General features: G+C 46.6%; 1 protein-coding gene across 2 annotated transcripts; it reads left to right on the top strand.

The window, feature by feature from the left end:
• Positions 1–8,895: 8,895 nt before the first annotated feature.
• Fezf1 (FEZ family zinc finger 1) lies at positions 8,896–12,227 on the top strand. 2 transcript variants are annotated; one of them, XM_028762660.1, is made up of 5 exons: positions 9,202–9,629; positions 9,780–10,002; positions 10,255–10,389; positions 10,639–10,771; positions 11,183–11,541. In XM_028762660.1, exons 1-5 carry the CDS (start codon positions 9,202–9,204, stop codon positions 11,539–11,541), a joined length of 1,278 nt encoding a protein of 425 aa, XP_028618493.1. The 2 variants fall into 2 exon arrangements, with proteins under 2 accessions (XP_028618492.1, XP_028618493.1); XM_028762659.1 differs by having other exon boundaries at positions 8,896–10,002; positions 11,183–12,227.
• The last annotated feature ends 1,923 nt before the right edge of the window (positions 12,228–14,150 follow it).

The following is a 14,150-nucleotide window of genomic DNA, read 5'->3' as shown; positions in this document are numbered from 1 at the left end:
AAAAATTGTAATTTTAAAGTTTACTCTTCTGGGCATTTTTTTCCGCATAGCATTAGATAATGCTAGCTGTGTCTTTTCAGAAGAGTGTGGTAGGGAAGAAGGAAAAAAAAGTTGTATCAAAGAGTGTCACACAGCAAAAAGACAAAACCCAGTGAGAATGTATCTCAAAAAATGAACCATGAAACAAGAAATGGCCAGGTAAGAAAGTGTTGTGTGTGGCTTTCCTTAGGTTTCCTGGCTTAACAACCTGCTAATAATATTTTCGAGTTGCCTCAAAGTTATTGTATGGGAGAAGTTCATTCATTGTCATTTATTCAAACACTGTAGTTTTGTTGTTGTTGTTGTTGTTACACTGTATGATTACAAGACCTGTTCTTTGGAAAATGAGAATAGTCTGTGGAAGGTTGCTTAACTTTGGGAACATGTAACTGGTTCGTAAGAAGTGAAATCTGCTGTAACCGAACTAGAATTTTTTAAGGGGTTTTGTGAGAGTTAATTCTGAAGATACAGAAGAATGTTCCCTAGGGATACAGAGCTGAATATGGAAGAGGAGTCCCCCAAGGGCAAGCAAAGTCCTTGATGTTGTAAAGAAAATGATTTATAAATACAATTTCTTTGTCTGTCTTTAACACTTCCACTCATTTGACCTAAAATCTACCTCCGAGAAGAGAGGTCATTTTAAAACTCATTTGTCTAACAATTTAGAAAAGTTCCTAACTTTTGAAACAGTGGTAATAGCTTTTCATACATAAAGTTATCTTACTTTAAGGTCTCTTTTCAATCTTGGTGTCTCTTGGGAATGAAAAGAACTTAAAAAAAAATAGTCCCATTTTACAGGGGGAAAAGTTCAAAGTAAGGGAAAAAACCACTGATCTCCATTCTGTACCAGGTGTTCACTGTGTTCTATGTATCCTGGCTCAAGCAGGAGCAATTGGGCGGGGACTCCAAAGACGTGTGTGTGTGTGTGTGTGTGTGTGTGTGTGTGTGTGTGTGTGTGTCTCCCAAATGTTCAGGACAAATTGGTTTTGTGGCTACGTACGAAGAACATTCTTAAAAGGAAATATTAGTTTTTACTTCACTGAGTAATGGAAGAATTTATGCTTCTAAGAGGAGAATTACAGGATCTATTCTGCTAAATAGATGCCCAGGATGGGGGCAGCAGGGGCTGGGGGTGAGTGGTTTTTTGTTTGTTTGTTTGTTTGTTTGTTTGTTTTAGTAAAATTCCGACTTCTACAATTGTAATCAAAACCTTGGAAATTAAAATATAATGATGAACTCTACATGAATTATGAGAGAGAGAGAGAGAGAGAGAGAGAGAGAGAGAGAGAGAGAGAGAGAGAGAGAGAGAATCCTCTGGAGGCTTCTGCAGCAATCCCACGTGTTTTGTACCTGCCCTACTTACTGGTTCTCTATCCTGTCTTACATCTGAGCCGTTTTGACAGTCAGTTGCCTTGGTAAGAGTTGAAATCTTCGCTTACTTGGGGAAATGATAAATTGGAACTTTCTGTTCATATTAAAGGCTAACTGTGTTGCTTGAAATAAAGCATCACCCAAATAAAATGACACCAAGTCTCTTGGAAAGGAAAAGACTCCATCCAGTTACTCATATGCTTGCTGTCTTTTGTATACACCAAATTCTCTTAATTTAAGGGAGAGGGAGAGTCTTTTGCAGTGGAGAAATCTAGACCAGCGGGATGGAAGCCAATTTCTCTTCCTCCTCTCTCTTTTCCTCTGCTACAGCATTGGTGTAAAGGTTCAGGTACTTGGCGTCTTAAGTAAAGAGCTCCAAGAAGCATTGATGTGCCAACACCGGGAACACATCCAGGTCCGCGGTGCGAAAATGAAATCTGTGCCGTTGAATTATTATTTTTGTCCTTTAGGTTTACATCTACGCCCTTGTATTATGTAAATTTCTGAGAAGCTGTGAATCACAGGGTTAGGTAGAGCTCCCCCCCCCCCCACACACACACACATTCGCCTCCTTCACAAGCAACAGGAGCCGACCTCATTCAGTCTTTGAATGATTCACACACCCTTGCCAGGCTCTTTGAGCTTTTTACTCTAAACGCAACTTCCCTTCCAAGTCTTGACCCAGACAGCCTTCTGAAGCCACAGGCTGCTGCCCGCACTGGGGCTCTGGCACAGTTTTTCGTGATACAAAGAAGCCACAAGCTGACAGCCCTTTGAGGTCATCTAGGACCACCAAGTTGCCCGAGGTTCTTACATGTTTCCAGGACTCCTCTGTTAGACTAGTGGCCAGATTTTACCGAAGAGAGTTAAAGGAGATTTCTAGAAAGACAATGAAAAACATCTAAATCTAAAAACTGCTTAATTCAGGCTAGGAGGTTAAATTTGTTTGTTTTAAAGTTTTGAGAGCGGAGCTCTGTGGTCCAGGCTGACCTCGAACTTGTAGCGAACCTCCAGCCTCCGACTCTCAAGTTTACAGGCAACAAATAAGTTCTTCCAGCAAGAAAGCAAGGATCCAAAATGATATTTAAAAATGTAGTAAGAGCCCTTAATAAAGCACCAAGCTTCGTTCTTCTAGGGATTTCCCTGGAGTTGTTAAACTCCAGTAACTCACCCCCTCTGGAGGGTGGAGTGAGGGGCACCGGGACATCAAAGAGAGTCCACCGCTTTGCAGTGAAAGGTGCCACGCTGTTCCTGAAGCCGAGCACCTTCTGCCCAAGGAAGCTGGGGAAAGAAGCCGTAAGGATGATGTCTGGTACCACTGCCTGCTCGTTATTAGTGGAGGGCTGGGATTTTTCCGAGGGACTTATTGAAGTGTGTGACTAAGATCGTAAGATGTAAAAAGAGATCTCTTGTTAGGAAGAGTTCTCCCTTTCGCTGGGATCTTAAGTACCATAGATCAACCCAATTACTTTTAACCACCATCCAACCGGTTTCAAAGGAACCCAAACAAGAACGGAGGAACAAACACAACACAACACAACACACACACACACACACACTCTGCAGGACAACGAATCTGAAAAATTTTTTTGGCATGTATAACTGAGAAATGCTACAGGTACTTTGAAACAGTTTAAGAAGGAGACTGACAAAACTAACGATAACAAGAACAACAACAAAAACAACAAAAGCTTTCATTCCTCCTGAGGCCTGTTTCCTTCAGCCTGACTTGTAGATTGACCCTTCACGTACACCCTGAGTCCTCAAAGCCAAGCTATTAGTGAACATTCTGTTCAAAAACTTTTCAAACGAGCTCTCTGCCATCTGTTTCTGGGTCTCCTAAACGCCTTCCTGCGCCCGGTCCCAAAACTTAGGAGCCTCCCCCTCCCTCTTCCAGCCTTGTGGATCAGTGGAGCGGGGAGGGAGGAGCGGGATCGAGCCAGGGAGGGGCTGCAGGGCCAGTGACAGTCCAGAGGCCAGAGTTCGGGACCAGAGCGGCTGCAGTCACGCTGGCCGACTTGGGGGCTGCGCCCTGGGGAGGCGCTGCGACGATTCAGAGCAGGGCAGGACACGCACAGTACTGCGGGGCAAGCTGGAAGGTCTCGGCACCCGGCCGCTAGAGACTAGCCCCAGATCTCCAGCCCGCTCCAACCCCACTAGCTGCACTCCCCAGCAGTTGCACGAGCATCCTCTTTCCCAGCTTTGGAGGCCTCATTTTAGCTGGGCTTTGTGAACGGGAACGAAGCAGAGCAGAACACAGTGGGGAACGAACTTTCAGCTTTCGAATTTCACTTCTAGCTTCTATTCAAGGGCTGGGCTCCGGCAAGGAAGAGCCGTGGTCGCCTCTGTCCCCACCGCAAGCAACGCGTGTGCAGGCTCCCTGGGCAGCTGGGGCCCAGGGCCAACCAGGCCGAGCGGTAGTGGATGGAGGCTGGAGTAGCCTGGGTCTGCAGGACTGAGCAGGGCAATTTTGAGCCCAAGCAGCTGTGAACCGGAATCCAGGAGGTAAACTAACATCCTAAAAGGCTCTAGAGATTTCTGTCTCACGGATGTTGATTTACCTCTATTGCTTCCCTATTACTGTAATCTGTGTTATTTCAAATTCTAGTATCGCCTTTCATTTCACGAGATCACTTATGGAAGAAAGTTTGAACTTAACACCGAGACTGCTTTAAAAACCCTGGCCAACATCAAGGAAGAGTCGTGCTTTATGTCGGATATGTTATTTTATTGACCAGAAAGTGATTTTAAAAATTGAGAACTTCTGCGAGATTCTAATCAGCCAACTGCATTAATCAGCTTTTCTATCATGGTTAGACACGTTGTCGGTGTGGAAGAAAAAAATACTTTTGGCACGTCCTCCTTTACGTGTTCGCTTCGCAACTTTCAACAACACCCGTTGCAAATTACAAACAAAATTTTGCTGGTTTTGATTACTTGACTTTTAAGCTGCTCCGCGAAAAGATTGGGAAAGTAGAGTTTGTGAACTTCTTTTCCCACCAAGTCCAGGACTGAGTACGTAGCCTTGCAGTGGAGAGGGACACACCTCACAGGCCTGTAAGGAATGGGTGAGAGAAATCCCAGCATTAGGGTAGGGGTAGACACCAACCTGAAGCGGCTGACAGCACGTTTCACGTCCTTTTACAAACAGATTTCAACATGAAAATGCTGTTTTGAGAAGAATGATTACATTTCAACCAAATCTTAATATTAAAGAAATCTTATACCTCCTCCATCCATATTTAATTCAGAGTCTTAACTGGTCACACTACCCTTCACATGCTGTATAAAATTATCAAGAAATCTTTTTAAATATAATACTTTTGACATGATAAGAGATTTATTACAATGTTGTTTGACCTTATTCACCTCCCAGGTCTCCCTAAACCTCCCATCAACCTCCCCCACAAGAATTCTTTGTCATCAGATCAACTAAAAGCATACTAGCAGCCTTAATCTGAACCTGTGGTGACATGCATGTTAATGTGCTAGAAAGTTAGTCCCACCGTGTATTCATTGAGTAAGTCTGAAGTATTCAAGAAGTCTCTTTCCTTGAACCATAAAGAGGCTATGTCCTATTCCATTCACCCATGTCTATCACACACCAGAAGAAACAACAAACCATCAACCAGAAACAAAGATTGGAGAGGAATTTGGGAATGTCTTTCCTCTTCCAAAAGCAATTTGTATTGCCGTTGGTGTTGTCTTGTTAGACAGGAAACAGTGCAAATGAGCCCAAATATAATATCGAGGCTGTCCTAACAACAACAGCAACAACAGCAGTAATGCCTCCTGCTTATTAGTGCACTGTAGCTGATACACTACAGTGGAGCACGGTGTACCTAAAGAACATTGACTGTTGTTCTCGGCGAAAGATTGGAAATCAGGAATGTTTGTTGGGCCTGAAAACCCTAAAAATATGACCAGTGTCAAATCAATGCACTTGACTGAAGATCTGTTATATGTTGCAATATTTTCCAATTCATTTTTAAATTCAAAAAGAAACCTCACCAGTATTGCCTTTTATTTTCAGATTGCAATAATCTTTACTCCAAAATTCCTTACTTATGACAGGGGCTAAGTAAAAGGTCTGGGGAAATTATACACGTCTGAGAATTATGAAGAAAAGCAGTTACATTCTCCAGAAAATTCTAACTTTCAGTTGTTGTGTAGCTGGAAGATGTCCCTTGTTTTTCAGTATTGATCCCACTTCCTTGTTAGGCCTCTTCAGATGGAGAACTGTTCTGGTTTCTTGGGATATCCCCTGTTCCCCAACCCAAACACCTAAAGTCAACTTGCATCAGGGTTTAAAGTTGATAGGTAGGTCAACTAAACTTTGCTCTAAATAAATAGATGAGAGATTATAGGATTTTCCAAGAAATTCCAAAGAATCTGTACATTTCTATTTTGTTATTAACTGAACAAATCTCCTTTATGTTCTTGTAAGTAAATTTAGAAGCTTCTAAATTTTCCAAATTTATTCTCTGTGTTGGTAACCTTTTCTGCAATTTCAAATGTTTGTATTTAAAATAAAGTACTCATTTCTGACGTTAAGAAACTGTTCCTAAATACATTTTGTATTTTAAGGCTATCTTAACCTTATGGAATGCATATTAATTGTTAATACATGTTTTGGTTATATACTGAGTGGAAAATACTAACAAATATTGGCATATCAAGACTTGGATTTGTAAAATACATCTTCCGACTTTGGGATTAGCAAGATCAGGGGTAGCTCAAAAAAAGGGGAGGAGGAAATAATTGATGCCTTGCTGTATTTACTCAAATGACATTTTCAAACACTTGGCAGAAAAGGCAAATCCCGAAAAGACCAGTGAAAAGCGAACTATTGAAATGTTAACTATAAAAAGCCCTTAGCTAATAGCTAATATTTTCCTTTTTAAAAGTTAGTGTCCACTAAAGAGACAAATAAAGACTTTTTTTTTGCCGTTGAGGAGGGGGAGGGGAGGGAAAGAAGAGAAGAGAGAGGGACACGCGACGAACGTAAAAGAAACTGGTGGCACTCAATCAAGAACGCAGGTAACGCTCCAGAGGCAGGTGAGTTATTCAAGTCAGCTGGGGGGCTCCAAAGACTTGCGCAACCGAGCAGCTTCTTGTCTCTTTGCTTTCTTCTTTAAACTTGTTCCGGAGAGGGAGGAGTGCAGCAGGAGGGAGATTTTTAGCTGTTGGGAAGGCAGGTAGGAAAGGGAATCTGATCCGCCCCAAAAGGCAGCAATTAAAGTCTTAACCTCTACCCATCTGTCTTGGGACAGGGACACTCCCGCCCCCGCCTTTCCTTAAGCAGTCCGGGTCACCCGCACCCTTTGTTTGATCAGGGTAAAAGACCAAGGTTCTGCGGGCCCCAAAAGCAAATCGAACGAACATTTCCAGTTGGGGGAAAACTGAGGCCCCGAAACGGTTCCAGAATGCCTCCGGATTTTTGAGTTGCCTCCTCTCTGCCAGGGTGCCCTGCCCCGACTCCCACTCTTCTCTGCTTCTCGGGTTTTAGCAGCTAGAAGTGTCTAGATACCTGAGAGGGGACATTCCCAGGCCTAGCCACTAAGGCGGGTCTCAAACAGCCAGACTCTTCCACCATCTGGCTTCTTAGCCGCCACAACTTTGAAAAAGACTTCTGTTGAGCGTTCCCCCCCCCCAACAATTATTTCTCCAGCATCCACTCAGTCGTCCCGCCTCGTTGTCAGGCCTCAGCAACTCTCTGTCTTCTGCCCTACTAGGCTTTCCTGGCAGGGTCTACACTAACTCACACAGTCTGGGTAGAGCGAGGGAGCCTTGGATCCCTGAATTGGTATGAGATAGAAAGGGGGTTTGGAGAACGAATAACTTGAAAGCCAATTACTTCCTTTTGAACCCCAATTTGTCACCTTCGAATACGCTGGCCTTAGGCTCAACAATCCTAGGCTCTCACATTCACCTCCCACTGCTGGCCCTCCCCAGGGTTTCACCAGAGGACAGCACATCTTACTCTTGGCCAGATACCTGGTACCCGGTCCACACACATTAGAGTTAACTCACCAGGCGGCTGATGCTTGGAGTTTGCAGGCTGCTACTTACCGCGGCCTCCAGGCGGTGCGGTTCAGGGCTCCTCGTTCTGCTTCCTCCGGGAGCTGGCATGAGAACGGCAGGGTTTTCCTACGATCCGGAGCCCCAGGAGCGTGCCTAGCCCCTGGGTTCTGCTCCTCGAGACCGCAGGTTCCGGGTTGACTGCTCTGGGACAGCCGGCGCCGCTGCTCGGGCGGAAGCTGCGGGAACCCGCGCAGTGGGAGCCTCAGCTTCTGACATTTTCGTGAAAAGCTCGCAGAGCTAGGGAAACCCAGCCCCAAGAGTTTGGGCCCAGGCGTCACAGCAGGAGGGCGCTGGGCGCGCGGGAGGGGGTGTGGGGGGGCCCCCCGGGCCCCCCCCCCCCCCGGGGGGGGGGGGGCTTAAATGTGTCTGTAGTCCGTGGCCACCACACTTGGTTCGTCTGCGCGCACAGACACTCGGGGTGTCGCGTGCACTGACTGCTACTGAGTGGCACGCAGATGCCAGCAGCCGGGGTAGGGATCGATAGATTCTATTCATCTTCTCGGCTCCACATTTAAAACGCTTTGAAAGATCAGTGGGCGCAAGTTCTTGGGAGAAATGCCCTTTCGGGGTTCTCTCTGGAAACTTGAGGAAGCGCGCGCTCGCGTGTGTTTCTGTGTGAGTCCAATCCGCGTCTAGGTTTCTTGCAGTGTGGCACCCGCTTATTCTTTGCAACTCAACTTTGTGGTGCTAGTGCGTCTTTCCCAGGCCTATTGCCATGGGCCTCGCTTTGACAAAACCACAAATGCATAACAAGCCTCCCAAGGCTCTTACGTCTCAGGGGCATTTGGGGAGGCCAGTTACCTGCTGGTGTCTTCCAAACGGTCCAGACGCGGCTCAAGCAGTAGAGACTCCTTGATTCAGGGAACGAGCACCACCTCCCACCCCACCCCCAACCTCCGGAGTCCGGGAGGACCAAAGTGAGCTGCGTAGGAGGCAGCGTGGCCCGAAATGAGCTCAGGCAAGCCAAGCAAAGAAACCTCGGATTTTGCCGCCAGAGACTTCCTGGTCAAGGCTTTCTAGAGCCTGGCGTTTGATAAATATAGCCTGGCATTTGCCCCTGAATTAGACTCTGTTTCCTTATTTAGCCCTAGTACAATGATTTTAGATGATGTCACTTAGAGCTAAACGAGAAAATTGATCTCAGATTTGCTTGGCCTCTAAAGCCTGGTTAAGTAGATTGAGAATTAAAAAGACAGAGGAAGCTAGGGGGAGGGGTAGCTGAAGGGTAGAGAAGTGTGTGCGGGCGAGTGCTTGCGCGCCGGGGAGGGCTCGGCGCAATGCGGCGAGCGCCCCCGCCTCTTCTGGGCGGGGGAACCTCTCTCACCAATGAAAAGTAGTCACCGACTGCAGAGAAAAAAAAGTTTTCCTGTTGACTGTTGGAAGCGAATTGAGCAATTATCTAGTTTACCTTCTCCTCTTGGAAGTTAACGATTGGCGAGATCTTGGCTGCGTTATTGACACAACACTTTCTATTGATAGAAATAAGTAGTGATTGTCCCCGAGTCATTGGTGCGCCAAGAACTCTGCGATGGGCTGGCAGGAGTCCATTGGGCTGGGCAGGCAGGTTCGGCTGGTGATGCTGGGGAGGAGGAGGAGGAGGCTGCTCGTGGTGACGGTGCCTGTCCTCTCCGCAGGTCTGTGACAAGCAGGGGACAAGGCAACGATCGTGTGACTCAACCCCGGCGGACCGACGCTGGCGACTCAGTCATGGACAGTAGCTGCCTCAACGCGACCACCAAAATGCTAGCGACTGCTCCAGCTCGGGGCAACGTGATGAGCACATCCAAACCCTTGGCTTTCTCCATCGAACGAATCATGGCGCGCACCCCTGAGCCTAAGGCCCTGCCGGTCCCCCACTTCCTGCAGGGAGCCGTACCCAAAGGGGACCCCAAGCATTCTCTGCATCTCAACTCGTCGATCCCCTGCATGATCCCTTTCGTTCCCGTGGCGTACGACACGAACTCCAAAGCAGGAGTGAATGGCTCAGAGCCCCGCAAGGCGAGTTTGGAGGTTCCGGCGCCACCCGCGGTGGCGCCCTCGGCGCCGGCGTTCAGCTGCAGCGACCTGCTCAACTGCGCACTAAGCCTCAAGGGTGACCTGGCCCGCGACGCGCTGCCACTACAGCAGTACAAGCTGGTAAGGCCCCGCGTGGTCAACCACTCTTCGTTTCACGCCATGGGAGCCCTGTGCTACCTGAACCGAGGTGACGGCCCGTGCCATCCGGCTGCGGGCGTGAACATCCACCCAGTGGCCTCCTACTTCCTCAGTTCCCCTTTGCATCCACAACCCAAAACGTATTTAGCCGAAAGGAATAAACTGGTTGTCCCGGCAGTGGAGAAGCTCCCTTCGGGAGTAGCTTTCAAAGACTTGTCCCAGGCTCAGCTGCAGCATTACATGAAAGAAAGCGCCCAACTTTTGTCGGAAAAAATCGCTTTCAAAACCTCGGATTTCAGCCGCGGCTCTCCTAATGCCAAACCCAAAGTTTTCACTTGCGAAGTCTGCGGAAAGGTAACTCTTACGCAAAAAAGACTTCCTTCCTTCCTTCCTTCCTTCCTTCCTTCCTTCCTTCCTCTCTTCCTTCCTTCCTTCCTTCCTCCCTTCCTTCCTTCCTTCCTTCCTTCCTTCATTTCTTCCGCCCTGGCTTCCGTTTTTAGTATTTGGGAAGTGGGGGTATAAACTTGTTTTGCCTCTCTCCCTCTAACCACTTTGAATTCAAATCTGTTGTTCTGTTAACCTGTTTTTTGTGTGTTTAATTTTAAGGTCTTTAATGCGCACTATAACTTAACCCGTCACATGCCGGTGCACACAGGAGCCAGACCCTTCGTGTGCAAAGTGTGTGGGAAAGGTTTCCGGCAAGCTAGCACCCTTTGCCGGCATAAGATCATTCATACACAGGTATGTTCCTCAGTCCTAAGTTTACCCGGAAGGCTTCCGAACTGTTTTGGGGTGGGGGTCGATATAGCCTCACTCTTTAGCATAAAATCTGCTGGGCTGGGCTGACTGGACTGAGAGGCCTTGGGTTGTTATCTTTGTTCTGTTTCAAAGCTTCAGAGTGTTAGTGTATTGTGCTGGTAGGATTCCGCATCGTAATAACAAAATGCCGTAAATGAATTCTCTATTCTTCCCTTTCTCTTTGCTGCTCAGGAAAAACCTCACAAATGCAACCAGTGCGGTAAAGCGTTTAATAGAAGTTCCACGTTAAACACACATACCCGAATTCACGCAGGCTACAAACCATTCGTGTGTGAATTCTGTGGCAAAGGATTTCATCAAAAAGGTATTGAGCCCAGGAGATATCTTCTCAGGGTGGTCGTAGGAAAGGCATGCTGAATATTTCTCGGGATGCTTTTTTAAAAGACCTGTAAAGTGCCCCTGCTTACCTGAAACTGTCATTTTTATTCCCTACTCTCTGGTCTGACCAGTGTTAGAAAAGGCACGTTTGATAATGTCAAAGGGTATTTCTTTGTCACCTCCAGTTTTCATTTAGTATAACTGGATAAATAATGTGTATTAATATGTAGAGGAAATAAATTCGGTATGCTTAAAAATAAATGTAGGGGAATCAATGTCCTGAACCCTGGGTCAAAACTCTGGTGGCTCTTCAGGCTGCGTTCTTATTTTTTATGCACCGTCTCTCTTCTTTTCAAGCTTTGTTCATCGTCTTATCCGGGCCCTTTTTCTGTTTCAGGGAATTATAAAAATCACAAGTTGACCCACAGCGGGGAGAAGCAGTTCAAGTGCAATATCTGCAACAAGGCTTTCCACCAGGTGTACAACCTCACCTTCCACATGCACACTCACAACGACAAGAAGCCTTTCACCTGCCCCACGTGTGGCAAGGGCTTTTGTAGGAACTTTGACCTCAAGAAGCACGTCCGCAAGCTACACGACAGCAGTCTGGGGCTGACCCGCACTCCTACTGGTGAGCCAGGCAGCGATCCGCCGCCCCAGCTGCAACAGCCGCCGCCTGCGCCTCTGCCGCCACTGCAGCCTACGTTGCCGCCTCCCGGGCCTCTGCCATCCGGGCTTCACCAAGGCCACCAGTGATGGAGGCCAAAGCTCTCCCGAACCCCATCCAGAAGGCCCTCACTGCGGAGGTCTGCAGACTAGAGCGGACCTCTTGGTCCAAGCTTGCCTGCAAAACCCGGGGCACGTTGGGCCCCCGCACTTTCGGGAGGACCAGATGCCTCTACATCCCTTGGCCTTTCGCCTCTTGCATGCACCTGCTAAATGGTTTTGTGTATTATATTCTATATAGGCACTAACAATTATGATATATTTGGAGGGGCTTATTTCAATTTTTTTGAGTTGAAAAGACTTCATCTCGGGTGGAGAGATGGTGTTTTGTTTTGTTTTTGTTTTTAAGCAAATATCTGCTGTATTTATTGAGATCTGTATTATTCTACCCGGGAATGCTGCATCATCTTAATTTTATTATTGTATATATTTCCATTGTGTCGATTCTGCCGTCTCAAAATGCCTGCTGATCGTTTATAATTTTCTCCTTCCCCGAAGCAACAAACACGGTGTGTATGTTCTATATACACACAGAGGTGTGTGCCTGTGAAGGTGCGTTCAGCGTTTGTGAGCACATACATAATACACACATCCACAGTAGATAAGAGTGGTTCATTATGAATGAATTTGAATTTTGGTTTTGATTCTTGCACGTCGAAGTTGATTCATTGACTGTTGGAAATAAAAACTTGGAACATGCTTATTTAATCAACAAACTTTAAGACAGTATTATTTCGCTAAAAATCCCTGTCTCCTATGTTCTCATCCACACTTTTTTTTTGTTTTCTGTTTTGTTTTAAAATCAGCTTTTGATGAATAATACCTTCTGATTTGATCGGAATATTTACCATATGCAAATAGTCTGTCCCTATGTTTATATCTTTGGGCAAGATTATGAAATATGGTTCAACTCTGAGACAGAAGATGTGTGTCTAACAGAAATACGACTTTGGCATGGGTCTTCTGGTAGATTTGTGGTACAAAAGGCAGGGACCGTTTATCCAGAGCCCGTGTTATGTGTATTGCCACCATTCTGAAGACACATACTGACTTGTGCATAGCTGGCAAACAGTGCCTCGTGTTTTTAGATGTGTACACATGTTTACAGCCGAATATACTTCCATTCAAGGAGGAGACATGGATGAAAACCAAACCGTGGCGGGTGCCAGGTCCTTGAAATGCTTTAAGTGTTAATCAGCAGCTCCGCTGTGCGCTGGAGCTCGGCTGTTTTCTAACTGCAAGTCTCTCCTGTTTTCTTGCCAAAACAGTGAAACAACTGCTAAAGACTTTAATTAAGAGGGGTAATTAGTTCAGATTTATCAAAGCCGGGTTGTTATACTATTAGCTGCTCAGTAGAAGCTGCCAGACAAACTCAACAGCTCCTGCACAGAAGTCTTGCAATAGCGGTCCATGTCCTGGGGGTGAGGCTGCTGGGGGTGGGAGGGTTGGGTGGCTACAGGGCTTCCTCTCACAGAGGTCACAGTCCCCACTGCCTTGAGCCCTGGAATGGGTGCATGAGTCTGCTTCCTCCTGGGGTATGAGTCCCAAAAACGCATCCAGGATCCACACAGCAGTCTCAGTCTCCTGAGAGCCAAGTACTCTTTTCTTCTTAGAACAGGGTGACCTTGCCAGTCCAGGATCACCCAACAGTTGCGGGGTAGCACTTATGGCTCATTTTCGACCATCATATGGCACATATAAAAAGAGTGTGCCGGGTGGCGCAGTGGGGCCTTGTGCAGGTTGTGGGTGAAGAGAGGGCTGTTACATAGGCCCAGCATTAACTTTCTCGGTAACTGGAATTCCCACTTCAATCAAGGTCGCAAAGGCCACACTGTTCAGGGTTCCAAGAATAGGCTAGGATATGAAAGGTGACAAAGGAGCCCTTGGGTGTTCTCAGCAAAGAGCATGTTAGAGTTCCTCTGGGACCCTCAAAGGACACCCTGCCTGGAAGAAAGATGGGGCGGTGGAAGGCGCAGAGGGGAGAGAAGTGCTGGGGCGAGCTGAAATGAACTGAACGTTCCGGGAGAAGGATAGCAAGGTTTTAAGGTTTAGTCCAAGTTCCCAGGGCTTGCCCCAAAGGACACATTCAATGCAAGCGCGAACAAGCAACACCATGAGATCAAATCCGGACGTTTACACATCCCCATCTCTTCACACACCGCCATCTCTTCACACCCCCACTTTGTTTGGTCGACAGACATTCGACCCATGTTAGGTTTGACTTCGGAAAGCGAGAGAGTCTAATTAGATTCCATGTCTTTATGAATACGCCATCCGACTCTTATCTTCTCGTTCTGAAGGTTGGCCACATTCCCTCATAGATGCTAGTGCAGCAAAGAGTATATTGAGAAATGTCTCCTAGGTGACAAGCAACAGCCTTTTCAAAGTAGCCTCCTTGGATCCTGAAAGCATTTGTTCCTTTGAGGGTGAAGAATGAGATCAGAGGTCATTACAACTTGCAATGTATATATTTTAAGTTCAAGGGCAGAATACAGCCTTTGCTTCTTGAACTTATCCTCACTTAGCTTTCAGACTTATTCTCAAAACTTAGGGTGAAATGTCTTTTAGACATTCAGGTGATGCTATTGTTCTGTGGTGGGAAACCAAATGAACATTGTTGAGGAAAGTATCAAAACTAC

This window comes from Grammomys surdaster, unplaced genomic scaffold, assembly GCF_004785775.1.
Source record: "Grammomys surdaster isolate TR1022 unplaced genomic scaffold, NIH_TR_1.0 134, whole genome shotgun sequence".
Classification (NCBI taxonomy): domain Eukaryota; kingdom Metazoa; phylum Chordata; class Mammalia; order Rodentia; family Muridae; genus Grammomys; species Grammomys surdaster.
This window is presented reverse-complemented; position numbering and strand designations above follow the sequence as displayed.

Bases quoted from the DNA above. Each gene is read 5' to 3' on its own strand.
- Fezf1 (XM_028762659.1), top strand. From the start codon at position 9,202: ATGGACAGTAGCTGCCTCAACGCGACCACCAAAATGCTAGCGACTGCT. The intron at 10,003-10,254 runs GTAACTCTTACG...TTTAATTTTAAG, and splicing joins CTTGCGAAGTCTGCGGAAAG to GTCTTTAATGCGCACTATAA. The intron at 10,390-10,638 runs GTATGTTCCTCA...TTTGCTGCTCAG, and splicing joins ATAAGATCATTCATACACAG to GAAAAACCTCACAAATGCAA.